The sequence below is a fragment of the Heliangelus exortis genome, chromosome Z (assembly GCF_036169615.1).
Source record: "Heliangelus exortis chromosome Z, bHelExo1.hap1, whole genome shotgun sequence".
In the NCBI taxonomy this organism is placed as follows: domain Eukaryota; kingdom Metazoa; phylum Chordata; class Aves; order Apodiformes; family Trochilidae; genus Heliangelus; species Heliangelus exortis.
Window position 1 is genome coordinate 36,526,842 of NC_092454.1, and position 27,762 is coordinate 36,554,603.

At 38.2% G+C, this 27,762-nt stretch overlaps 1 protein-coding gene across 1 annotated transcript in view; it reads left to right on the forward strand.

The window, feature by feature from the left end:
* LOC139789828 (guanine nucleotide-binding protein G(q) subunit alpha) overlaps positions 1 to 5,210 on the forward strand; it is a 111,587-nt gene extending 106,377 nt beyond the window's left edge. The window contains exon 7 of the mRNA XM_071730909.1: positions 188 to 5,210. Coding sequence (XP_071587010.1) covers positions 188 to 378 — 191 coding nt within the window. The 3' untranslated portion in view covers positions 379 to 5,210. The remainder of the gene's footprint in view (positions 1 to 187) is intronic.
* Positions 5,211 to 27,762: the final 22,552 nt, after the last annotated feature.

A 27,762-nucleotide genomic window follows, 5' to 3' on the forward strand; every position in this document is an offset into this window, starting at 1 on the left:
CGTGTATTTTATTATCACTAAAGTGAATGATGTTCTATTGGTGACAGTGGTAAACCAGTTTAGGGTAGAGCTTCATTGTGCTACATACTAAAATGGATCTCACAGTGGGACCTTTTATTTTTTCTGATATAGAAGTTCAAATATGGATTGACTTTTGGAAAACTGACTTTCTCTTCCTGTTTATCAGGACCACAGCGGGATGCACAAGCGGCACGAGAGTTCATCCTGAAGATGTTTGTAGACCTCAATCCAGACAGTGACAAAATTATCTACTCCCACTTCACATGTGCTACAGACACAGAGAATATCCGCTTCGTCTTTGCTGCTGTCAAGGACACAATCCTACAGTTAAACTTAAAGGAGTACAACCTGGTCTAACTGTGCCTAGAAGGCCCTCCAAAACCAACTTTGTGTGATTAAAAATGTACAAGAGGGACTGCATTATCTGTGAAAACAATTTCCGTAATACTAATTTATTGCTGGCCTGGACTCTCTGAATGTCCACAGAGTTTGTAGTTAATATTATGATTTTATTTAAACTGTATGGAGGAAAACTAAAAGATGCTGAAGTACATTCACAGCACATTTCCTCATTTTTTTTAGGCAAAACCTTGTGACTCAATGTGTTTTAAATTCTCAGTCGTACATTTACAAAACAGCAGTTTTTTGCTATTGAAGCAAAATCAAGCTGCTTTCATTTTTCCTTGACCCTTTCTCTCTCTCTCCTTCCCCTCCCCTCCCCTCCTTATCTTTTACAAGGTACAATGGCCTTTTTTTTCCCAGTTGCATTCCTGGGTGAAATATTTTCTGTTTGGTGATTTGGACAAGAAAATACTATCATGAGAATTTAAGTCATCAGTCATTCTGATTTTGCAGTATGTAGTGTCTCTGAAGAATCAAAAGTATTGATACTGTGATTTTTAAATTTTTGACATAGGTGTTTTCATTCTGTCTTCGCTTTTTGGACTAGAATATTGAGATGGCAAAATAGAATTACAGTTATCCATGGATATTAAATTTAATTGTATTTTCATAGTTTGGAAAGGTGCACAGAAGACAGTAATGAAATAACTAAGACACAACCTGGGAAGTACGTGAAATATGTTAGAATCTCTTTTTGATTGCCATGTGCCATTTTTTTTCTCTTTTACTTTACTCAGAGATGCCAAATAGAAATGTCATTGACACTACATTTCCCCAATGGCTACAGCCTGAAACAGTGGGTTATTTTTTTTTTTTTTTCAGTTGTGTGGGGTTTTTTTTCTTAAGTTAGGGCTTTTCTAAGTGTTCTTTTTTCCACAGTAAAATAATTATTTTTATTTTATAAATTTAATGTTGCCAAATTTGGCTTTTTATAAAAACAGTGCTCTTGAAACATAAGATACTGATTGAAATGCCAGACTGATTGGTTGGGAACTGACCTGATTGAATCAACTGCCAAATGGTAAAAGAGTTTCAGCTTCTATGTTCCCTTTCTTAGAACGTGTACCATGCCAAAAACATGCACACGCATGTGGTCTACTAATTTAAAGATAGTTTAAATATCTCCTTATGTCAGATATGGCATGAGAGAGTTTTCTGTAATAATATCAAGGCACCTTTAGTTGTATAACAAGAAAAACTATTCATGAGAGATCACATTCAGGAGCCTTTCTTTTTAAGGTCTCTTGTTAACTAACTGATTCACAGACATTTGATGGGCTTTCATGAAAAACAGCCTCTCTCAGTGTTCTTTAGAAGAAATTTATTAATGTAAGTGAAACATTGAGAAAATAACTCTTGAAATTTAAATGTGCAGTTTTTTAACCACAAAAATGCAGCACGCATTGATGACCCTTTGTTCTGCAGCTTGGGTTGAAAGGTGTTTTTTGACCAGGTGCATGATATCTAGCAAGCTACGGAAAACTTTGAGTTCAGGCATGAATTGGATTGATCATCTGCAATGCCAAGTAGCACTAGAGTGCACTTAACACAGAAATTACTGCTTCATAGCAGCGGATGGGAGGTGGAAAAAAAAATAATGGCTTATTAGTTGATTACCAAAGTTAACAATAAATACTAATGAGACATTTTTCATCCTTTACTTTCCCGACTCCAAAACAACAATAGTAAGAACAGTTGCTGTTTTTTGCTCCCTCTTAAAACACCTTGTAATTTAAAACTGGTTGTAGGTATAGTGCAATTATGAATGCTATAATCATTGTACATACATCTATATATATATATATGGCAGCATCCATATTGGCTTTGTAATCATTAATTTTTGGCAAATTGAATGTGCTGTATTGATATGTATCTATGTAATTGTATTGTATGTCTTATAGCTAATTCACATTTTAAATAATGTTATTTTATTTACTTTTTTAAGAGAGAAGAATGTAAATTTTGTCAGTTTATTTCTGACTAGGGATTTGTTGTTTTTTATTTACAAAACAAACAAAAAAAATTACTGTAGTACAGAGTGGTACTAGCATTGTGCTGTATAAAATCATTTGCACATTCCTGAATAGAAGTAAATTGAAGACACCCAGACGGAGACCATTCACATTCAAGACAGTGCTTAAGTCTTTTCAGGGCAATATTACAGGTGTAGAAACCAATCTTACTAGAATAATTTACTTTGTTATATCCAGGATTGGAATTTAAGCTTTTAAATTTGAATTTAATTTATATTTGGCAGATTCCCCTTAGGTTACTTTTCTCAAAGGTTTTATTAGACAAGCAAATTTAGAGATATTTCAAACCACTATACTTAAATATTAATGGGTATATGCTGTTGCCCTAAAAATGCCATGAAAAAATGTGAAACACCAGGTCAATCAATCTTTCAGAAAATGCAGGAACCTTGGATATAACAACAATAACAACAACAAAAAAATCACTATTATTACTGTTTTCAAGGAGTTAAAACATTTTATTTAATACAGGTAAAGCAGTTTGTAAAAAGTGACACTGACATTCTGAATAGGGGATCAGAGCAGTGGCTCTTACATACAGCATTACGAAACTGGTCCTGTTCTTGCTATAAATGCAGCAGAGCTTCTGTTTTCACAGTTCCACTGTTGATAATGTCCCTTCTTTTAACCTGGGAATGGGTTGCCCACACTGGATTCAGTGCTATAAGTGGAACTGTAGCCAAAAAAAAAGAAATGAAAAAAAAGAAGAAGAAGAAAAAAAAAAAAAAAAAGAAAAAAGAAAAAAAGAAAAAAAGATAATGGTGTCTAACAAAGGTTTGGGTTTGTTTGTGTGTTTTTCTTCATTTGTTTTGTTTTGTTATAGGATACTGGATAGGGGAGAAGGAAATGTGGTTCTGAGTTTTGTATAAAAACAAACAAAAGCTTACTCATGCTTTATAGTTATATTGTGATTGCAAAAGTTTTCAGGAGTGTGTGCCACTGGGCGACTTCTGATGTATTTTTAGGTAAGTTGAACCTGTGGCGATGTTTAAGTCATTTGAGCATATTCTGAGAAAAAAAAATAGAAAGGGGGGGAAAAAAAAACCCACAACAAAACCCCCCAAGAAACTGGGCATGCTAAGGCAAGCTTTACATGAATCACCTAACACAGCATTGCAGTGTGACAGTTTACAAAACCATTTCCTTCTTGAATGACGCAGCTGTTCCCACTTGCAGTATATTGCGTTGTGGTGGTGGTGGTGGTGTAGTTGTTGCTGTTGTTTTACTTGGTGGTTTCTATTATGCCTTATAGTGCTTGTGTCCAGAAGTTTGTGCCTCTAAGATGAAGCTAAAGGCAAAAAATATCAAGACAGAAACCAGAAACCCTTTAAACTTTGCCAAAATTATGTGGTTTCTTTGAATGTCATAAATGGGGGAGGAGGGAAGGATTACGTCTTTCTTGGGAATCTGTGTGTTCTAGGTGTTCATTAGCACAAAAAAGCTGTAGTACATGTTTTACAGAAACCTGAAACTTGCCTTTTTCACAAATTTAACTGGCACGATCCTTACAAATACAGGATGGTGCAGTTTTAAGGGCAGTTTACTTTTTATAATTCAGACTCTTTTGATTGTCAAGGTGTATGGACCGTAATTTTTAATCATACTGCCACATGATTGTGAATTACTTTTTTAAGTTTGAAAGTGGAGAAGAGACTTTTTATGCTGGATATCAGTCAGAATTGACTGCATGATTAGCAAAAACTCTAAATGGGGAGAAAAGGGCTGCATATAAAGACATTTGCTAGACTTCCAGCTTTTGGTTGTAAGGTGTGGAGGAAGACTTTGAGATTACTCAACCTCATGACCTTGTTACACATTCTTCACAAAAGAAAAAACTATTAGGAAAAAGTAAAGACATGTTAATCCACATGAGAAAAATAAAAATTACCCAATTAATTTATTACATGTGCTGCTGTTCTTGGAGATCTGTGCTTGGTTATCCTGCAGACTGTTACGTTAGCGAGCAAGTGTTAATATGCACAGCGTATTAGCAAGGCCTGTGAATGACCTACCTCTAGCTAAGAGACCTGTAAAGTGAGTATGTTTTGGAGAGAAAGACATAGGTTAGGAAAATAAAATCTCCTGGTGTAATTAGCTGTGGTATTTTAGAATATCAAACTTTTGTAAATATGGTCTCTCTTTTAACGTAAACCATAAATTCTAAAATTTCATACGCATTAAACAAATAAAGCTATCTGTTCCTGTCCAGTTTGTTAGTTAGTAGAGATCTTGCAAAACCATATGCTTAACCTGACTGCTATTTCCTCGTTTTTTGATTCTTGGTTTTGAGTTTCATCAGTCAAACCAGAAGCATTTCTGTATAGTCCACAAATCACTGAGGATCACAATTTAGCTAGTTAAAGGGATTTTACTGTAAGTTTCACTCCAGTTTTTTCCACAGTAGCCATTCTGCAGTAAAGGAAAGAATACAGGGAGATTTTTAAGACAGTGTGACAAATATAAAGGCAGCCAGGTGAATCTCACTGTAAATCTGTTGGTTTGTTGTTTTGCTTTTTTAAACACAGTCTAAGCTGAAATCTGTTGCTGGATTCCTCCATTAACCATGTTGCAGGAAATCCTAATTTGACCAATTTTTTTTTTTTTTTTTTTTTTTTTTTTTTTTTTTTTTTTTTTTTTTTTAAATCTTGTTTGTTAGTTTTTTGTTTTCTTTGCAGGGTGTGGAGTTGATGTCAGATACATTTTTAAACTTTCAGTATTTAAAAATAAAGACCATTTGCTGTTCCTAAAGAGTAATTTAAATGCATGTATTATGTGTTGTTTGAGGCACAGAAGTTGTTTTTTTTTTAACAGAAACAACTAATACTGTACAGTTACTGACCCTAAAAAATGTTGCTGGTTAAAAATATAGTATTTGTGTCCATAACATCACACTATAGTATCTCCATTCCTTGAAATTTAGCTTTTATGAAATACTATTTTAAGTTATATTTGGGTTTATTATTCTTCAAAAATGCTGCTTGTTATGGTCAGTGCTGGGCAGATGTATGGTTTCATTATTGCTTTGCAATTATTCATGTTCTGTCTTCACTGTCTAAATATTAAATTTCCCAGATAAATCTTTTTATGGCCAGAACATGTAAGGTTTGTTACAATGGAGACAGCCATTTGAGAGTATTATTAACGGGATTTTGGGGCTTGTGTACAATAGGAATTCAGAAGCATGAGGGAAAGAAATAGTAGTCTGTATCTCGCTAATAGAAAATTTTCCGAATTTGTGGACAACCAGGTGAATTTCTTAAGCATTTTGGCTAAATGCAGTAGTAATGCAGAAACAGACAGTTCTTTTGTGTCTTCCTGTGTGATGATAGGAAAAAGCTGCCTCCCTGTTGCTTTTCAGGAGTCTGGCTCATATCTGATCAACAGTCAGTGGACATCAGATTTTCTTTACTGAAGGAATAGAATTTCAGGAAAGTTGCAAAAATGAGCTTTTTCTCTCTAAGATCCTTTTGAGTCCAAACAGTGTGCCTAAGTAGCAGCTTGAATGAGTGGTTCCTGATTTTTCTACTGCATTGAAGAATGTAAGGAAGAGTGTTTGAGGGAAAGGATTTATTTTATCTTTCTTTATCAGTGAAGATAGTGTCAACAAAAATACAGTGTAAATGGTGATATTTAGACATGTGAAATATATGTACAAACTGTGTGTGTGATAAATGGTGCATAGCTGTGATAAAACCTTGCATCACATACTATGATCACATCACCCAGTTGCCAGCTGCTTTGTCAGATGCTGTCCCCAGCACCCAGGAGCACCAGGATATTTGTAGACCACCACAAGATACACAGTGTTTAGCTCCTCCAGAGTTCATCCAGGAGCAATATCTTGCATGAAGAGAGCTGGCCCCCTCTCATAGCTCATTGCTACCAAAAGGAACCACCATCCAAGACATCCTCAGTTCCCAGCTCTCACGTTGTGTCAACTCTGCCACTTGGCCAGCTAATAAACTGGGTGAAAAAAGCCCACTCATTTTTGCTTTTCTTGCATGGCTGGTTCAGTAATTTCATTCTGGGGGGTTTCAGCCAATTAGGCAAATGAACAATCAGACAAGCACTAGGTTAACAAAGTGGAAGAAATAGAACTGTGTGGTGGCCAGAAATGCTTAGCGGTTAAGAAAAAAGGGAGTAACACTCCCTTCCCTTTAAACCCTAGATCTGAACAGTGTGTAGTACCCAAAACTTTAATTTTGTGCTTATTCTGGCTTAGAAAGATTGCTCTTTTCACTTTGAAAGGTCCTGATACAGTATCCTGGGGAAGGAGAAAAAAAGAAATTACAGGACAAAGAAAACACACCCACTCCCCAGAGTAACAAGTTTGTGTACATACGGACTAAGTTGAAATGCATCCAGACTAAAGCCAAGTCACACTTGGTGTTGTGGACAGAGAAAGATTGAAGTTGGACTTTCATACTTTTCACAGTAAAAAACCAGTTCTTGCTAATTTCCAAGAAGATACTTTAAAAATTAAGTGTTTCCTACCTTAAGCTATTTAAAATGCCTTGTCACTGTGCGTGTACTGTATCCCTGTCCATGCCACTCCTTCCTTCTCCATTCAGACTTGTCTATCATACTGACTACTTGCTTCCCTCCATCTAAAGAAAATCATTCTATAGTATGGCTTTATCTGTGTACACTCTGGAATATTTTCCAGTCCTTGTGAATTAAATATTAATTGATCAGCTAAAATACAACAACTGATGGAGTGTAGTACAACTGAAGACCACTTTTTTCTCAGTCTTATTTCATGTTTCTCCTGCCACATTGTTCTGATTATTATTTTTTTAAATTCCTGTTAGCCATGAAGAGAAGGTTGCCTGATGTATCAGATTCAGTTCTGGTAATGATTACAAAATTGGTGATACTGGCTAAATTATAAATTGTGAAAAATAATATCTTGAGAAAGTTCCTGTAACTGGGGTCAGATCCAGCTAGCCTTGTGGACAGGCATTTCAGAAAAAAAAAACACCTATAACACTATAGCTGTTATACAGTCAATCGAAGGATATAGTAGGCTAATGTGGGCCAAATTGGGCCAAAATACCCATTTTAATATGTCATTTTACATTGTCAATAGAGAACTGTGTTTGCTAAGATGTTACTGAAAACTGGCTTTTTTTCCCACAGTCCTGTATTAGGTGGTTAATGCGATGATCAGACTAGCACTCAAGAGATGCATTAATTAGACAGTAAGTTTAAATGTATTCTTTCAGAGATAAGTTATTACATGAGATTACTTTATATGATGGTAACAAAAAAAGATGACTTGCATGCAGTAAATAATTAAAATATTGCACTTTTTTACATTTATTATAAAGAGAAATCACTCTCTCCCTAAAAATAAAATTCCATTTATCTCAAGATGAAGTATCTGGAGTCTCTTAACTACTTTCAGTTGACTGTGCACACAAGTGTGATTATTGTATAACAGAGGCTAATCAGGTTTTTTACATTTTCTACATGCAGTAGAATATTTCTTTTTTTGTAGGTGCTGGTTTTGAAAAGGCAGAACAACATTTTGTATCAATATCTTTCTTGATTGATACTTTTGTCAGTGATTCTTAGGAGAACCTTCACAGTTTCTGGTAAGACCGGGTTGATTTTAGCTCAAGAAGTTGATTACAATGTAAAACCATGATTAATGTTCTTCTTCAAGTACTTAAGAGCTTCACTTCACCGTTTTATCTGACTTGACCTAAATTAAGCAACTGTCTGTAACTGAGAGGCAGAAGTCCAGGTAGGAACATAATCAAGTTGGATACTTGTGTAATTTTAATTTAACACATAAAATCAGGAAAATCACTGTGGTTAGTTAGCTGATGGACTTATTGCTGTTCAAACTGCAACAGGCTGTGCTGGTACTGAGATGGAAAAAGTAAGTTTTGTTCACCTTATATATGTAGTCATATTGTTCACATTCTTTACCAGATGTCAGAAAAGTTCAAATAATGTTCTGACTGATAATTGTAAACTCAGCTTAGTATTATATAATATGGCCTAGAAATTGTTTGCATCTCTTGTAGGAAAGTATAGCATTGGTGGCACAAATAGAAGATCTCTGTGGATTAAACATACAGCTTTTGATTTATATTCAGATTCAGACATGCTGATTTAACTTCTGCCAAGATGAAAAAGCAGCTCCACTGAAGACAGCAACATGTAATTCTCATTTTAAAACCAGCAGAGTGAAACAGGATATAGCTCTAGAAGGTGAATGTAGGACTCTTCATAGATTATGTGGTTAGATCCTAAATGAGCACAACAAATTTCGTAAGCCAAAAAGAGCTTAACTAAACTGAGATACCTTTTTTTAATTGCTTAAGGGAGTGTTGACTTGTTCAAGATTTATAGGAAAACAGAAACTGGGAATGGGATACTTTCTTAGCATATTCCTCAGAGACTTTTTTTAACATTTGTCACATTCTTTCTCCCTCACTCTGATGTTCAACAGCTGAGTACTCTGAATGGCATCTCCAAACTGCAGCATTTTATTCTCTGGGATCTATGAAGAGGATAGCTGCTTCTCAGAGGAGGCTTCTGTTAAGAGCTGATACCTGAAGTAACATTTACTTGCTAGTTTTAAGTTCTTAGAGTAACAGAGGTTGAAGCATTAGTGTAAGGAAAGCATTCACTTCCATCACTGACAGCCTCAAGTCTGACATGGTATGATTTAAAATGCTCATGGTTTCAGGAACATCAATCACCATGTGGTACACTGCTGTCTCTGTGACCCACTCTGCTGCCTGAGGACCCACACCGAGGGTGTGAATTAGTCTGTGATCCTGCTGCATTCAAAGTGAGAATAGTTCTGCTGTCCTTAGTGGAACAGAATTTCACCACCAAGGAGGTACCTTAATCACTTTCTGCTTTTTTCTTTCTGCTTTCTCTTCCTTTCTCTCATTTTAATTGAAATAAATAACTTCCAAGGGAACTGGGAAAGCTAATCACATACTACACTCTCATTCCAGACAACAGTTTTCAGTTGTCCCATTTCATCCCACAAGAGATCAACAGGTTTATGAATATGATCACTGACTATTGATTTTGAGCCTGTAGTAATTACAAAATCAAGCCTGTAATGTCTGGTGGGATTTGATGTGTAGAAATACCTTATTCTTTAGGAAGAATCCTGTAGGATACTGTGAAAGGTAATTTCATGTTAAGGATTTCTCAAGTGGACAGGAAATAAGTGGTGGATGATAGAGGCTCGTTAGCAGTACACTGAGATCTGCAGTGAGATAACAAACAGGACACTGAACAGTGGAGCATCCACACACTGAAGTTACTGGTGCAGGAGGAGGCTTTCTTTTTGAGGGAAATTAATAAACTAACTACTCTCACTTAAGACAAAAATACACTGAGAAAACAGGAGCTTGGAAATAGTCGTACCACTTGATGAAAGTTGTTTTGGAAATACCAAAGGGTAAAAGCTGAGGTGTTTTGCCAAGACTGTAAGGCTGTCATTGAAGAGAATAATGTTCAGAATGTGTCCATACAACCATCTACTACTGAGCTATAAATGCAGGCACTGTGACACTTAGAAAATACTATATATAATTAAGGACTTAATGGGTATATCACAAGGTCAGTGCCAGGCCACACAATTTTACACTTTTCACCACAGACAAATGCAAACACTTCTAAGTATATTTGTCTGCATGGGCTTATATATATTTCTATTGACATAGCAAGCATATCAGACATTTTATGATGTCTGAGCAAGGCATAGTCTTACAGATAGTGCTTGTCTACTCTCCAGAAAGCTTCTCTAAAACCATTGTAATTTCATCAATTTTAAAGAGAACTAGAAGGCATGGGGTTTTGATTCTTTTTTCTTTTCTTGAAAGGTTCTTGCTACAAGAGTGAGTTAACTGATATATCTAGTTATAGCAGTGGTTGTTCTGGTGGTGGAAGGGTATTAGGTTTTCACAGACTACGATAATGATGAGAATATTCTGGATTCCAAGGTAGTATATGGTCAAGAGACCAGAAGTATCTTGTGAATGTCTGAAAACAGAAATAGTCTGAACATACATATTTCTCAAATCCTTTTGTTTATTTCATCATTTAAGCCTCACCATTTAGGATTTCAAGTTTTAGATGTGTGTGGTGTTAATATAGCATGTATTAATTTTTAGCTTTTAATTTTTTTAATTATAATGAATGAATTTGGAACTACTTGATCAATGATTTTTAAGCTAATTAACCTACATTTATTAGCCTCTACTACAAAATTGCATTTGTGTTCAAAGAAAGATGTCAATGGAGCAGGAATTACTTATCCCCACAAAAAATGAATTTTTTATCATCCATGTTCTAGCCCAGCAAACACTGCCACAGTGAATGCTGTAAAAACAAACAAGCACTAAGCAGATTCTAGAAGTTGTGTGATTCTCCTGCATGAGCTACCATTGGCAAAGGTTTTGCATCATTATCAGACTTGTGTTTGTTACAGAGTTACAGCACATCTAAATATCAAATTCAAAAGAAGAAAACAGGAGGTACTCTCTATTTCTTGATTGAATTTCCATCCTCCCTGGACTAATGTTCGGGCAAATGACTGCAATGCATCATTTGTAGTAGTGAGTGCTGGAATTCTGTTAGATAAGAGCCTTGTCACTAACTGTGTGAGCAATCCCTCTCTGTTGTGTAATGTCAGGATGACTACAATTTTTGGACTAATGGAGCAAATGGGTGATATCACTGTTCCAGCAGTAGTGCTGGCCCTCTGAAGAGCATCTTAGCTTCCCTCTCTGTTGGGGCAGAAATCTAAACATCTAGTCCTGAGTCCAGCATCTCCTGACTGCAATTCATTGTGATTATCCAAAAGGTTTGGAGATCAGTACTTGCAGGTTTGCTAATGCTTCACAGTGAGTGGTCCAGCAAGCAGATACCTTTGCACAAGTGTAGTCTGTTTTGTTGGTGGGTTTTTTTGGTTGGTTGCTTTTTTTACAGAGAAAACACAACCTAAAAAAGTAAATAGCATACACATCTGCTACTAAGTCATCCACATGACTATTAAGTCCTGTCCACCAGTGCATGTAACAGGCTTCTCTTAAGACTCTTAACAATTTGTATTTACCAAATTTGTGTACCAAAAGCTGTTTTCTGGTTTCTGTTGGAACTGTATGAACTGCTTTGTTGTAAATGAATATTCCCACTGAAAGTATTAAAATAATTGAATGCCTATGAAAAGTGAAATAAAAATGTTGTTATGGAGGCTACTTCAGGCTTTGTCCTCATCTTTGGTGCTTTTTTTTCACTATTTTTCCCTGTATAGAGCACACACAAATTAAATGTAGTTTTAAAATTTCACCAGTACGTTGCAAGTAAAAAATATGTCAGCCACTCTTCCAAACAAAATTGAAGGTGGTGAGCTACCAGAGCTACCAAAATGGTGGAAAATGATGTCAGAAATATCAAGGAGGTTTTCTTTCTGGCAGAAAATTAACTGTATAAACCAACAAAGATGAAAAAATGTAGGAGTTAATGAGGCACCTACTCCTCATAAATAGATTAAGACAAGCATTTTTTTGTAAACTTATCTATATATATTTTGATCAAATTAGCTATTTAAAAAACATACCTAATTTATATGTTGTCATAAGGATAAAACATTAAAAATCTGTAAATTTTAATAGAGCTAGAGCATCATTTAAATCAGAGAACATGTCCTTCTGCCCAGTCACCCCTGCTTTTTGATATCTGCTTGAGTCTTCTGAAGATGGCTGATAGATTAAACATTCCCAGAAAGATTAGCTATATTTAAAATTAATCAGTTTAAGACTCTTCTCTGTTTCCTTGGATTCTACAACCTGCTACTTCTTTATGTGGTCCCATTTATAGGCTGCATAGATTGCAGGAGCATCCTTTCCATCGAGTGAGCATGTTGGTGCACTGTTTCTGTGCAGTTTGCCTATGAAAGAATCTGGCTACCCAACTAACCCACCACAACTTCCTATCTTCTGAGAGACTTCCTTTGCCTCTCAGTAGACTCTAATTCCCATCTGAGTTCTGGTGGGGGGGTAATGCTGAAGATGTCTTTAGCTAATTGGGAACCAGTAATAAAGCCTCCTTGATGTCAGAGTGCACACCACTTTCTCATTAGAATTGCCACAAACTTTTAGGTGTCAAAACCTGAATCTGTGTTCTCAGAGGTATGAAATTCAGCCTACATCCCACTATTTTGACACATGGCAAATGCAAGCAGACAAATGGCATACAAACCACTATTTTACTGCCTGCCCCTACATTACTACTCTTGATGATCCTAAACCGATGATACTCAACTCTGAAAGTTTATGTTTTTCAGCCTCTGTATCTTGTAGCTTGATGAATTACTGTATTTTTTTTTTTCTTGTTAGGCAGACCAGCCTTGGCAAGTGTATTTTTCAACTTGGTGCATATCTTAGTTACCATCCCTTTAAGAGACTTAGACAGGCTGGAGAGCTGGGCAGGGAGAAACATGATGAAATTCAACAAGGGGAAGTGTAGAGTTTTGCATTTGGGGAAGAACAACACGATGTCCCAGTATAGGTTGGGGGCTGACCTGCTGGAGAGCAGTGTAGGTGAAAGAGACCTGGGGGTCCTGGTAGACAAGAAGATGACCATGAGCCAGCAATGTGCCCTTGTGGCCAAGAAGGCCAATGGCATCCTGGGGTGCATTAGAAAGGGTGTGGTTAGTAGGTCAAGAGAGGTTCTCCTCCCCCTCTATTCTGCATTGGTGAGGCCGCACCTGGAGTATTGTGTCCAGTTCTGGGCCCCTCAGTTCCAGAAGGACAGGGAAGTGCTTGAAAGAGTCCAGCGCAGAGCTACTAAGATGATTAAGGGAGTGGAACATCTCCCTTATGAGGAAAGGCTGAGGGAGCTGGGTCTCTTTAGTTTGGAGAAAAGGAGACTGAGGGGTGACCTCATCAATGTTTTCAAATATGCAAGGGGTGAGTGTCAGGGAGATGGAGTTAGGCTTTTCTCAGTGGTGACCAGTGATAGGACAAGGGGTAATGGGTGTAAATTGGAGCATAGGAGGTTCAAGTTGAATATCCGGAAAAATTTTTTTACTGTAAGGGTGACAGAGCCCTGGAACAGGCTGCCCAGGGGGGTTGTGGAGTCTCCTTCACTGGAGACATTCAAAACCCGCCTGGACACGTTCCTATGCGATGTACTCTAGGGGGCCCTGCTCTGGCAGGGGGGGTTGGACTAGATGATCTTTCGAGGTCCCTTCCAACCCCTAAGATTCTATGATTCTATGATTGACCTTGAAAGTGCAGTTATGTAACAAAGGCACATCTGGCAACCAGAAATGTAGTCTTCTATGTTATATACATTGTCTTTTTCCTGAAGAAAGACCCCCTTTTCAGTGCCAAAAATGCAGTTCTCTTTTTCCTCCTTGCACTCCTGCCTTTGCTTTCTGGGACTTGGGTGGTGTGGCTTCAACTTGCTGTTGAAGACTGAGGCAAAATGTCATTGAGTACCCCAGCCTTCATCATATTCTGGGTAATCAGATATCCCATTTCCTCCCATACAGGGCCCACATTTCCCCTAGTCTTCCTTTTGTCAACAATGTACCTATGGAAGCTTTTCTTGTAGCCCTTGATGTCCTTAGCTGAATTTAATTCTGTCAGGGCTTTAGGTTTCCTAACCTGAGCCCTGGCTACTTGGAAAACTTCTCTGTACTCCTCCCAGCCTACCTGTCCTCGCATCCACTCTCTGTAGTCTTCCATTTTATGCCTGAGTTTGTCCAGGAGCTCCTTGTTCATCCATGCAGGGCTCCTGGCACCCTTGCCTGCCTTCATCTTAGTTGGGATACCACTAAGAGTGTAGCTCTGCAGGTACCTGCATGTCTCTTAGCTCCTCCTGTTCACTCCCCATGCTGCATCCAATTTGCAAAGAGTAATTTAAGTTGGGCCCCTGATGAAGCTGACTTACTGGCTGGAGCACAAGCAGAAGGCATAAAGTAAAGTAAGGTTGTTTTTTTGCTTCAAGATGACTATTTCTGTGAAAATAAGTAAACTCTACAACTTAATAGGAGAAGTTAATATCCTCCTCCATGGCAGATCATGACCTGGAACTCTAATAGAGGTCTTTGTTCAGTAAAGTACCTGATGTCAGAAGCGTACTTAGTTTAGCTTATTTGGAATACCTGGAAAATTACGCTCACAAGAAAAAGCATAAGGGAATAATAAGGGAAAGAGGTACAAAAGTAGGTGAGTCACACATGAAAGCTAATTACATAAAATCCAGGCACAGTGCTAGTGGTCTCTTATTTCTAGCAGTGACACATGGAATTGACTTGTTCCCCAGGCCCTTTTGTAGCTGTAATACACACTGTGATAAAATGCTTTACTGCTTCAAACTTTTTATATACCTGTGTCACGTTCTGACATGTTCCTTCACCACTGATGACTTCACTAATGAGTCTTCTGTCAGACCTGCAGGTTTCTTCTGATTATCTGTACATCTAAGTTCTTCCAGCACTTTGGAAACAGATCTCAATTTTCTGAATGCTATCCTTTCAATGTATTTTGCCCACTGAGACCCTTAGGAAGTAGTTGTTGAAGAATTAGAATGACTCAAGACCCTTGGAGAATGTTATAAACTCTGTTTTTAATGGTTGGATTTGCTGACTTCATAGATTTTTAAATTGCTATTGAGCAGCTAGTGAGGGGCTTACTGGAATGAAAAATTTCCAGAAACTGAAAGCCTACAAATCTGAATAGAAATGTGGCAGACTGACTCAACTTAATGTTTTCCCTCCAGAAAAAATATATACATATATAAAAATAATCACTTTAGATAAAAGTCTTGAGTTTTTGAAAGTCCTATTTAGCTTACAGTATAAATAATTTCAGAAAACCAACCATATCCTGGTCTGAATCAAAAGAAGGGTGCCCTGCTGGTCAAAAGAAGTGATACTCCCCCTCCACTTTGCATCTACACTGCTCTCAGGAAATCCTGCCTGGAGCACTGCATACAGTTCTGGGGCCCATAACACAGGAAGGACATGGAGCTGTTGGAGCAAGTCCAGAGGAGGGCCACAAACATGACCAGAGGTCAGAAGCATGAATGAAGACAAGAGGAGGAAATTGGGGTTGTTCAACCTGGAGAAGGTTCTGGGGAGACCTTATAGAAGCCCTCTGGTATCTGGAGTGGGCCTACAGTAAATGTGGGGAGGGGCTTCTTAGAAGTCCAGGTAGTGATAGGATGAGGGGTTATGGCTTTAAACTGGAAGAGGTTAGATTTAAGTTAGGTACAAGAAAGAAATTCTTTAATGTGAGGGTGAGGAGGCACTAAAATAGGCTGTCCTGAAAAATCTCTGGATGCCACTCCCTGGAAGTACTCAAGGCCAGGATGAAGCTTTGAGACATTTAACTTTATAAATAGGAAGTTAACACAAGAGAAATAAAGCATGGGCAGTAATTCTGAAATGACATTTTTGAAATATTTTCCCGATAGTATTATAGGAGAAAGGTCTTTTTCCTCCATTTTCCATTCCAGTGCTTCTCCCATTAAAATCAGTCTTCTTTCAGAACCTTTAAATCAAGCCAAGAATAGGATCAGAATTGATTAATAATTTTAATTGTAGCAGTCCTATGATATGGACTGGGGAGTCCATTAGTGAGAACACGGAAGGTGATAAAGTCTACCAAGCGGTGCTTTGAGGTGAAATAGGCAGCATGTTCCATGGCTGGACATGAGATTACCTTCTATAAGAATCCATTGGATGTTTTTAACAATGAAACTTTTTTGTGATGCAGAAAACACTCTGGATGGCCACTCATGCTGAGTGACACAAACACATTAAGGAGATGCTAGCATGTTCTAAACTTATTTTGACTGTATGTTTTTAAAAATGTGTTATGCCTTCTTTATATCCTGGCTTTATATAATGCCATGCATAGAAAAAGCTGTTTCCCACAACATACATATTTATACACACACTCATATCTATACAACTATCAAAAGCACCTCAGAATCTCAAAGGGGTATTCTGTTAACTGCCAGATTTTCAGATTTTCCTTTAGTCTCCGGGAGACTTACCAGAAGAAATACCAAAAGAAATAGTCATTTATAACATAGGCTTTTGTGCTGTCAAGGTAAAAAATTTGGGTGAATAGCCAAGAGCAACACACATATTATTCTGTTATTTCATAAAGCATATGTGGGTCACAGTCAGATGTAGTTTAAATCTGATTTACATTCAAGGGAAGCAATTTAAACATGACATATTTATTTCATCACTGATCTTATTAGCTAAAATATATATCTATTTTAAAATATTATGGGTGGAATGTGGAATTGCTAGGCGTTGCTGTTTCTTTACCATTCATCACTAAATCTGATAACACCTACATTTCTCCAGCTTTGGCTGTCCTTTTTGATAATCAAGTTCTCTCTCAGCTGAACAGATTTCTTTTTTAAACTGAGGTAAATTAGCCTTCCTTCTGATGAAATAAACCAACAAGGACAGGCATGGCTGCTGACATTATCAATAACTCTAAAGTTTTCCATGGTGCAAAAGTAATCAGTGTGTCTTTTAACTATTTTTATCTGTCTTTTTCTTTCACAAATCATGTCTAATTCTTGTTGAGTGCTAGTTCAAGTATTTTCAGAAACTTTGTTATTAGTTTCCCAGATTATATTTTTTCTTTCCATGTTTCAACTGTGGGAATCTTAATGCCTGTCATCAGTAACTTTGGTCAGTCTTGTGATAACTAAAAAGGATAGGCAATTAACTGCTCTGTTTCCACTGCATGGTTTGCAAAAGTTCATATACTGAATTTTTGCTCTTAAATGCTTCAATTGCCCTATATCCATAGAAGGCAGAATTCATTTTTGACAAAATCTGTTTACAGCAGGTGAAACATCCTGTAAGCTCTAGGCCTTTTTCCTTTCACCTTGGTATTTTTGACCACTTTAATTCATGCTTACTACTTTTGATACAAGTCATGTGCAGTACTTCAATTCTTTTCCCAGTATTTTTCTTGGCTTTGATTTGAAGGACTTAGACATAGTTTAATTTGTTCTTAGCCTGTTTTTTCTGTCTTTGAATATACTGTTGGGATAGAATTTAAGTCCTGCTGTTGTGTAAAATTTCAGAGTTTCCTTTGACTCTGGTTGCAGCTTAGATTTTGTCAAAAATTGAGTCATTCAATAATTCAGACCTTATTTCAGGTACCTCTATCTGTTTCCTCGAAATGCTCTTCTTTACCCTTATCCACAAATTCAGTTCTATATTTTAACAGTAGCTTTCAGAGTTCTTAATTTAATATGGTTTGCAATTTATATATGTTGATTTTTGTAATTTGGCTTATATGCAATTGAGTGACTTGCAGGAATGAAGCCAATATGTGTGAATAAAACCTCTGGTCTAAAAAGAGTTCATAAAACAGGCTACATGGCTACTTTTTTCTGTCTTACTACCTGATAACTCAAAGCTTTGGGGATCTTCAGTGAACTAATTAATTAACTAAAATAAAGCCCCAAAAGCTGGCAAAATTAGAACAGGATGGGAAAAAGGTTATTATTAACCATTGAATTAAACAAGGATACAAGTAATTTGAAATGTGGTGGTAATGTGCTAGAAGGTTGTGTTCTGAGGAATATGAACCTCATCAGTAAGAAACCACTCTTCTTTTTCTTCCCTTCCCTTCCCTTCCCTTCCCTTCCCTTCCCTTCCCTTCCCTTCCCTTCCCTTCCCTTCCCTTCCCTTCCCTTCCCTTCCCTTCCCTTCCCTTCCCTTCCCTTCCCTTCCCTTCCCTTCCCTTCCCTTCCCTTCCCTTCCCTTCCCTCCCCTTCCCTTCCCTTCCCTTCCCATCCCTTCCCATCCCTTCCCTTCTTTTTTTTTTTTGGTCTCTTTTTTGTCTTTTTTTTTTTTTTTTTTTCAGGAACTTTTAAATCACAAAATCGTTGAACATAATCTAAACTGGCCTTTTTAAAAACTGAAGTAGAATGAAGAACACTAGTTACCAGACCAAAAGCCAGTTCCTGCAGAGAAACCTGTAATAAAAATCTGATTAGAATTGTAGAACCATTTAGGCTGAAAAAGATCTGTAAGGTCCTTGAGTCCAGATGTTTTGTTTGCACAGCACTGCAAATTCCAGAACTAAACCATGACCCCAAGGACCACATCTACATGTATTTTATCTCCAGGGATGGTGACTAGACCATTTCCCTGGGCAGTCTGTTCCTGTTACCTTTTCTCTCTGAACCTCTTTGGGAGCAATTTGAGACCATTTCCTGCTGTGCTATTTCTTGTTCCTAGGAAGAAAAGATTGACCCCCCCCTTCCTACAGCCTCCTTGCAGAGAGTTGTTGAGAGCAATAAGGTGTCCCCTCAACCTCCTTTTTTTTCCAGGCTAAGTAACCTCAGTTCCCTACATTTAATGTAGCAGGAGAGTTTGTGGAAGTAGCAATGCACCTGGTAATTCAGCAGTGCCAGTTTACCAAGGCTAGGGGAAATCATGAGTGAAATATGAAATAAAATTAAGAAGAGAGTACTGCCAATAAGAACTACGATTTTTAAGCAACTTACTAGATCAAGAAAAGAAGATTCAGTAAAAGGGGATCTTTATTTCACCTTCCCTAAGGGAAAAGAAATGCAACATCAAGGAAAACAAGCAAAAAACAATACAAAACAAATAAACAAAAACCAAACCAACCAACCAACCAAAAAAACAAACAAACAAACAAACAAACAAAACAAAACAAAACAAAACCCCCCAACAAACCAGCTGTAAATTGAAGGAATTCAAGTGTAGTGAGTACTGGAAATGTTAAAAGGGAATTTAAATAACAGCAGTTGCTACGGGTAAGGTGACACTGAAAGGGCAGATATTTTAAAGTACATCAGAACATATTAGCAATGTTACAGGTCCTGAGGATGAAGAAATCACGAAGCAGGCATACCAGATGCTGGTATCTGGTTTATATCTGAGGGGGACATAGTGAGGTGATGTCACATGAGCATGATTAAATACTTTCTAAACCATTAGTAACTGGGGATAATTGTGAATAATACCCAGCTGGAACTAAAACATGTCTAGATAACTTGCAGCCAAAAATTCTGAGGAGGCCTCGTTCTCTTTGATGTGAAATTTTAATAAATCATTAACTCAAGAGAAGTAGCAGAAGTCTGGAACAGTGTTGCTGTTGTGCTACTATCAGCTGTAGCTTAATTAATTAAACACTACCATCAGTCAGCACAAGTAAACACCCTGATAAATTTTAAAAAACATTTGTCTGACTACTAATGACTATTTTACAGCAAACTGAAGAATGGGAAAAAAAGAGATAATCAGGTTTGTCATCCCAGCTCTGCCACAGCCATGGTGTGGATTCATCACTCTCTTGCCTTTTAGATAGGGGTGGTGGAGTACAGGGCATAAAAACAAACCATCAAAACAGGCGTTTGTGGGAGATTATACATTCATTTCAGTGAAGTTTAGACTATCCATAAAGGATAATATAAAAATGCAAACCTTTACTGTATTTGCCAAAAGAAACATGCCTTTTTTTCTAAATATTCTTTAATCCAACATGTTTCTGAGGCCCTCTTTGATCCTGCAGTTATTTAATTTATTTTTATCAGGACCATAAAATACTTGAACCTGACAGGACTTAAAGACTGCTGGGAGGGCTCATTGTTTTGTAAGTGATGGCTGGTTAAATTCCTCCATAATACCGAAGCATTTATGCAACTAATTCTAATTAGTGGTTTAGTAATAAAGTAGAAGATAAGTTTTGCCATATAACAGAATTGTGGGCTTGGAGTTAAATGCGCATTGGGTCCTTTACTCCTGCACACATTTTTAGAAAACACGTTGGTAAACCTTGACAGCAGCCCATGTGTAGAGTCACTCAGGAACATTTTCTTATGTGGTCAAAACTTTAGGGTTTAAGAAAGGAGTCTTTGTCCTTGCACTCTTTGTCCTTCCAGTCTCTTGACCTTCCCCTTATGAGAATGATAATCTGAAAACTCCTCATTTGCACATCTTTCTAATATCTTTCTTTATTACCCTCATGAGTTACGGTATACCAGCAGCTTTACTTTACTCTCAATCTTTTTCTTTGTTTGGTGTGTTAGGATAGTGGGTAACTTCCCATTGCAAAGATGAGATTAGCCTATCATGCAACTAAATTAACAAAATTTGGCTACGATAAATCTTGGTCATCTGTTAGAAAGAAACCTGAGCTGCTGCTGCTGATTGTTTCCAAAGTATGTCTTTTGAGAATTAGGATGGTTTCTGATTTTTCTTAATTGTTCACTTTCTAAGGGCTATTTTAATAATTCTGCTGAATAATAACTTAATAATTTCTGCTGAAGGGCAATAGTATATTAAATAAGCGTACTTGGAAGGTGGTTGGATCTGGGATACTTTTTCAGTGTACCAGTATTAGCGGTCATTAAACCTGTCAAACTTGTTTGGGCTAGTAAGAAAGTTTCTCTGGATCCATTCCTTTTAAGGAGTGCAGCTACTGTGCGTTACTGAGCAATGACATGCACAAAGTACATGGAGTGCCAAGGAAAATAAACAAGTCAGCTGGACTGAAACTTTTTTTCACTGTGTAAAATAACAAAACAAATAGGAACCAAGCCATCCACCCTAAAGAGAAAGCCACACATGATTGTTAGTACAAAATTGAGTACAAATTCTCCAAAGTTTTGAAATATGCATAACATTTGGGGTCTGCTTCTCTTTCAATCTCTGTATCCTACATAGCTGTTTATTCCCAAGAAAAGGAGATATGAATCACTACCAAACAAAAATACAGTATCCATTTTTCACAGATTAAAATGTCCGTGCATTATGAAGGTGCACTATGACTTTTTCTGTTCTTCCTAAGCCAATGACAGCAAGATTTCCAATGCTCTTCTACCACTGCTGTAGCTCATAGGTAAGAATAGGTTCTTATCTATATATATAAGATATAGATATATAGATATATATCTTATGTCTTATAGATGTAAGATAAGAATATATTCTTATCTATAAGAATATGTTCTTAGCTAGAAATAGAAAAAAAAAAACCCAAAACTTTGGGTTAAAACTGAAATATTATTGGCATCATGTGTTCTACTTCAATGTTCTCTCTCCATAGCAGCAGTACCCAAAAAGTTACAGTTGGCTGTATGTAAAAAAAAAATTTCTACTTTTAAAAATACCAAAACAGTAGTTATTTTCCTCATTAAACCTACACTGATACACTTTTGCTCATGGTTTCTCCAAAGCATGATCTTCCCCGCTTCTGTACTCCTTGTCTTTTTTATTCAGCCAAATATTTCCATGTAAAGCACATTATAAAATTCAAGGTTAAGAAACATCTAAAAGTTACTTCTACCATGGCTGTTACCCAGGTCCCTACCTGTCCCCAAACCTACAGTATCCAATCTCTTCCTGGGTGTGACAGAAAATGGTTTCTTCTTCTTCTGGATTGGTGCCCTCCTGACTTGAAGGTGATGTTAACACTTAAGAAAGCATAGCAATTAAAACCTAATCAGTAAAAAATAGCAGAACATGATTTTGTGTGACTTTGTTCTTGAAGAATGAAAATGTAAACAGAAAAGTATCTTTTCTTCCAAGATAGTCACCAATTTCTGACTGTGCATGGGGTAGACACAACTACCACCCAACTTAAAACAAAGGCAAGATTTAAAACTGTACCAAGCTTCAACATGCTTTAGAACAGCTTTTTCAGCTACTTTTCAACAACATTGGCATTCCAGCAATCAAATATTTGATTTCTAAGCATTTTTACATTGTATTAGATTTTAAAAAATCTTAAACCTACCCTTAGCAAAACATACACTTCCTTTAGTTGAGGGAAGATTTTTCAGCACTGATAGTTATTTGCATTGTAACCAGCTAAGAATGGAGTCCTGCTTCTAAAATTTTATGTGTTCTCAAGAAAATCTGTACTGGCACTAGCCTTTTGCATACCCCTGAGTTTTTGGCAGCCTTCTAAAGATTGTTAGGATTGTTTGCCAGCATTTGTGGGAGCAGACACATCTGACTAATAGTGGATCAGCTGTAAGATTTAAAGGGATATGTGCTGGGTGCTAACAACTGATCTAGAGCTTATCACTCACTCAGTCTTGATGTTCTGCACAGCCTCTTGGAATGTGACTCTTAACAAACCCTAGAGACTGATACAGGGACCAGTGGCTGCCAGGCACTTTCAGTGACTGTATTTCTTTTCAACTGCACGGAGAGAGATGTAGCAGTATTTTCAATAAACAAAGCTCTCAGGAGCTAACCATAAAATATTGATGACCTTGTAATCAGCACAATCATGTTATTCAGATACAGAATAATTAAACTGTAAGCACTGTGAGTTTATTCAAGAAGAAGACAAGAGAGATGGAAATAAACAGCACTACTGACTGAAGAAAGCTTAAGCATATCACATAAACATTAATTCCAGGAATAAATTGGCCAGAACTCTTCCTACATCATACTAACTTGTTGCAGATGAAGAAATAGGTGAAGTAAAGTGTAACACATTGGAAAGCCTTCTTCAGCCTGCTAAAAATTTACAAGCTCCACAGCCACTGAGAAATTGTTTAGAACTTGAGAGTAAAAACCCTATTCATCTAGAAGTCTAACCTTGCTACTTGTAAGAGATGTGGCTTCCTTTTTCCTTTCCTTTAGTATTATGATGCTTTTTTGTTGTTAAGAAATATCACTGATGATGGGAGCTGGGACCATCCTCCACTGAAAAAGAAATAGTAGTTGACACTTAAGTGAGATGATTGGTGGAATCATGCAGGAAGCCACTCATATAGTACAAGCCTGAAAAATTTTCTGTTGATTCTTATTTTTGCTTTTTAAAAATGCTAATAAGAATAAGAGACATATGGTAAGAATAAATTTAGACTTTGATTTTTTTTAATGGAGAGACAACTGTAATGTGGGAACAGAGATACAATGTGAATTTTCGAAGCTATTAGCATAGGGGGAATTGTACTGCTGTGTACATCTTTCTGTAGTTTACAAAAAACCCCAAACCTCATTCTGAGACTTATCTTAAACTGTTTGCAGTTGTCATCAAATACTATTAGACAAGGCAAATACTTACCTGCACTAGCAATGAGTGACATTAATCTTAGAATAGAAACATTTGTGGCTCCAAGACCAGCCAATGTCTTTAAAACCTGCCTACCTTTTCTTTTATCAGGAAACTTTTCTAAAGGGTTACTAGCACTAAAAAGCACAAAAATATGAGCTTTCAAATCATGAAGCAAATGTTTTGCTATTACTTAATGTTATATATTTGATTGGTCAAAGTGGAGACAATTGTTTTCTGTGGACTTGGAAATACTTGGCTTTGATTTTAAGATGTTTTACATTCACGGTATAAATGCACACAACTGCCTGTGGAGACAAACCAGCAAAGCTTGTTTAAATAAATATTTGCTTATCTTCCCATTTTCTAGTGGTTTCACCTATCACTCTTGCATAAAGTTTGAGTCAAACTTGCTGCTTGTCATTAAATGCATTCAAAAATCTGAAAGTTCAAAAGTTCAAGTGCTGCTACAAGGTTTGTTTTCTTTAGTATAAACTATCAGAGAGAAAAAAAAAAAAAAAATGGCAGGAGGCACCGGAAGCAGCCTTGTGTTAATACTTTAGAGCTGCTCTGAGAGATACTGGTTTTGATAATGCAGGCATGTTTTACATGTGAAAGATTTTCCAAGGCTGTATTCCTTTTGAATTACAAACCAGTAAGCTAAACGCTAGATTTATCTATGTTGGCAATGACTGAAATGTAAAACAAAATTTAAAGCAAATTTAAAACAAAACAAAAGGAAACAAAAACACACGGCCCACCTAACAAACAAAACCAACAACGCAACCAGAACCAATTAAAAAATACCACCCACCCCCCCCAAAAGAAAACACCAACCAAACAAAAAACCCAAAACCCCCAAAAAAGAAAAATAATGAAAAACCAAAACATAACCCTCCAAAATGAAAACCAGCCGACACCGAAGGCAGGGACGTCCCCCTCCCTTTCACAGCTTCCATCCTTGTTGGGAGGCGAAGGTGGTGGAGAAGACAAAGAAAGCCCCAGACACAAGGTTTTACACCACTAGCCTCCCAGGTCGCCCCTGTGCCCTCGGGCGCCCTTAGAGGGGGGCTTGGACGGGGCGACAGCGCGCTGCCCCCCCCCCCCCCGCGAGCAGCCCCAGCCCTGGCAGCCCCCCGAAGGGTGTCACCCCCCAGGCAGCCCGGGGACCCATCGCTCCCTGATGCCAGCTGACCTCCCCTTCCCCTCCCGCCTCCTGACTTTTACCCGTGTATGTGTGGGGTTTTGAGTTTGTTTGATTTTAGTTAATTCGGGGTGTGGGGTGTGGTTTGTGTACGTGTAAGAGGTTTTTATCTAGTTTTTGTTAACAAAGTAACTGGCTCCCCTCGCTTCCTGCCCCCCCCTCCCCCCGGGGTCCCCAGCATCCGTCAGGGCTCCCCTCTCCCCCCCAGGCTTCTGTCCCTGCGGGGGGGAGCTCTTTCCCTCCGGACTCTCCTGCCACCATAAACCGGCGGGAGAAGGCGGCACCGGCCCCGGGGCACCTGCTCCGGCCAGGGGGGAGGTGGCAGCCCCTTGCCGCGGCGAGGCACAGGCGGGGTTGAGGCACAGCTTTCCTCCGCTCCTCTCCCTCAGCGGGAGCCGCGGGGGATGCCGGCGGCCATGGGCGGCTGCTGCCTCTCCGCCGGGGAGAAGGAGTCGCGGAGCGTCAGAGCGGAGACGGAGCGGCAGCTGCGCCGGGACAAGCGGGATGCCCGCCGGGAGCTGAAGCTGCTGCTGCGGGGTGAGTGCCCGCTGCCGCCGCCCGGACAGGCCCTTACCCGCTGCCGTCGGGGTCCTATGGTTTGGGGGTCTGCTGCCGGCAGTCGTATAAACTTTGGTCCGGCACCACCTGAGTGCGGTGGGGCTGGGGCGGGGTGACAGATTTACATCCCCGTGCGCCTGGCCTTGCTACGTGGGGGGGTTTCTGACGAGAGAAACCAAAGGAAACCCACCCCAAAGGTGCCCAGGCACTGCGGTACCCGTGGTATTGCTTGGGGCGATGCTGTGTCAGGGTGCGATGACTGCAAGGTAACTGAGGGCTGGGGAGGGGATGTGCACACCCCTGGCCCTGAGGCAGGGCCCCTCCCCTGTCCGGGGGAGCACGGTGGCTCTCGGTTCCGGTGTGCCCCGCACCCTGCTGAAGGCCCGGCCCGGAGAGGCAGCACCTGCCTTATGCAGCAGCTCGCATTATTGGTACATAATAACGAGGTGCATTATTACCCCAGCAAACAACCAAGCAGGCTTCAGAATCACAGGTTGTCAGGGGCTGGGAAGGACCTCTGAAGGTCATCGAGTCTGCCCCTCCACCCCTACCAGAGCAGGTCCGAAAACAGGGCAGGTCACTCAGAAATGCATTCAGATGGGTCCTGAAAGTTTCCAGAGAAGGAGACTCCAGAACCTCTTTGGGAAGAGCTCATGTTCCAGAGGTCTGTAGCCCCTACAGTAAAGAAATTTTTCCTCGTGTTCCTTCAAAGAACAAGTTTTCAGGAAGACTGAACAAAACAATAGAAAAGGAATTAAGTTTAAACAGGCTTCTCTCAGTGCTGAATTACAAAATTATATTGACATAGAACTGATTTTTTAAAAAATGGAAACATGAAACACTGACCCCCTCAGTGACATGTGTCTAATTTGTCATTGGCTTTGCCTTGTAGCTCTGTAGAAACCTGAGACTGACAGATGCAATGGTCTAAACTGATGTGTGCCAGATTTTTTATTTTGCAGTGAATATTTGTAAGAACTAAGAATTATCTGTTAAAAACTTCTCTAGTGCAGTGTTTTATCTGCACTGCTGGTGGTGAAGTAACATTTTTTTCGATTTCCTTTTCTTCAGTAGAATGCTTCAACCTCAATGCAATTTGAGGTTGCATTGAGTGTTACAATGTTTACTGTTTTCACTGATTCTTCTCTGGTTTTCCAGTGTCACATACTGTGCGATGCTGTTTTGCTTTATCTGAAAGCTGTGCATGTTTTTCAATATCCCTTTTCTGTTTTTACTAAGAAAACAGGTGAGCATGACAAGAGTCCCATTAGTTTGGGTTGAAAAACATAGGACCAGCAAAAAAATCCCACATAAACCAAAACCCCTACATTACTACTTCATATTTTTTTTAGCTGATTCCATCATTATCAAAACATCAAATAATTTTTTTTTTACACGATCAAATGGATAGTATTTTCTAGACAACTAGTAGCAGTTGTAGTAAGATAAAACAATAAAACAAGCACAATGTTTTGTGAAGGAAAAGGATCACATAGCTTTGTTTTCTTTGGTTTTGTATTACTTGCTATTCAAAACACATGGAGCATTACTTTGGAAGGGGAGAGAGTAGTAGAAAGTTTGGTTACCTTAAGGTCCTAAAAAAGTAATTCTCTGAAAGGAATAAAGTAGCATCCCTGTAATTTTTCTATGAAGTGACACTAACATCTTACTTGCTGGTCACCATTTTGGCTTTCTGGTGTGCAATCGTATCCTGAGATAAGTAATATTCATGCTTCATGCTTCTGAAGGAAAGCAACAGAACAGAATAAGGAAGGAAATGCAACTGTTGGTTGGGTTTTTTTTTTCTGTGACTGCTGTCATAAATAAGGGTACTTGAGTATTTTTTTTTTTTATCTTAATCCCATCTGGTATTTTTTCTAAATAAAAAAATAGCATAATAGGCAAGGTCAAATTAGAATTTTCTGAAAAGAGTATTTACTTAATAGGAAGGTTAGTGAGTAGTACAATGTAGTAATTTTTACCCTTCTGAAAGAAAGTGAAGAAACAATTACGTTTTTATGATAATGATGTTAAATCGTCTGTTAACTGATTAGTGATTCTTGTTGGGACTGCCCTCAGATTACTTAGTATGTTCTATGTTTACTTTGTTGTTCTTTGTGTAAATTACTTTATTTGCCTAATGTTAGCAGAAAGATGCAAATGGAGTAGTGTATCTTCCTGGTTTGGAACTGAAATACAAGGACTAGCTTAAGATAAGGGCTCAAGAGTTCACAACTCCCCCCAGTATGAGAGAACACCATGTATGAAGTACTGGGCACTGAACTAACCATGGATGAACAAGGGAGTTTATTCACTGGAAGTTTTGGTTTTGAGCTACAGTTTAAAACCACAGCCTGACTCTTGGTTGAACTTCTTTCTGAGAAACAGAGGCCAGTTGAGCTGAACAGTAAATTGTTTTGTTCGAGTAAATCAAACCCAATAGTACATACATTCATTTTACCTCATTTTC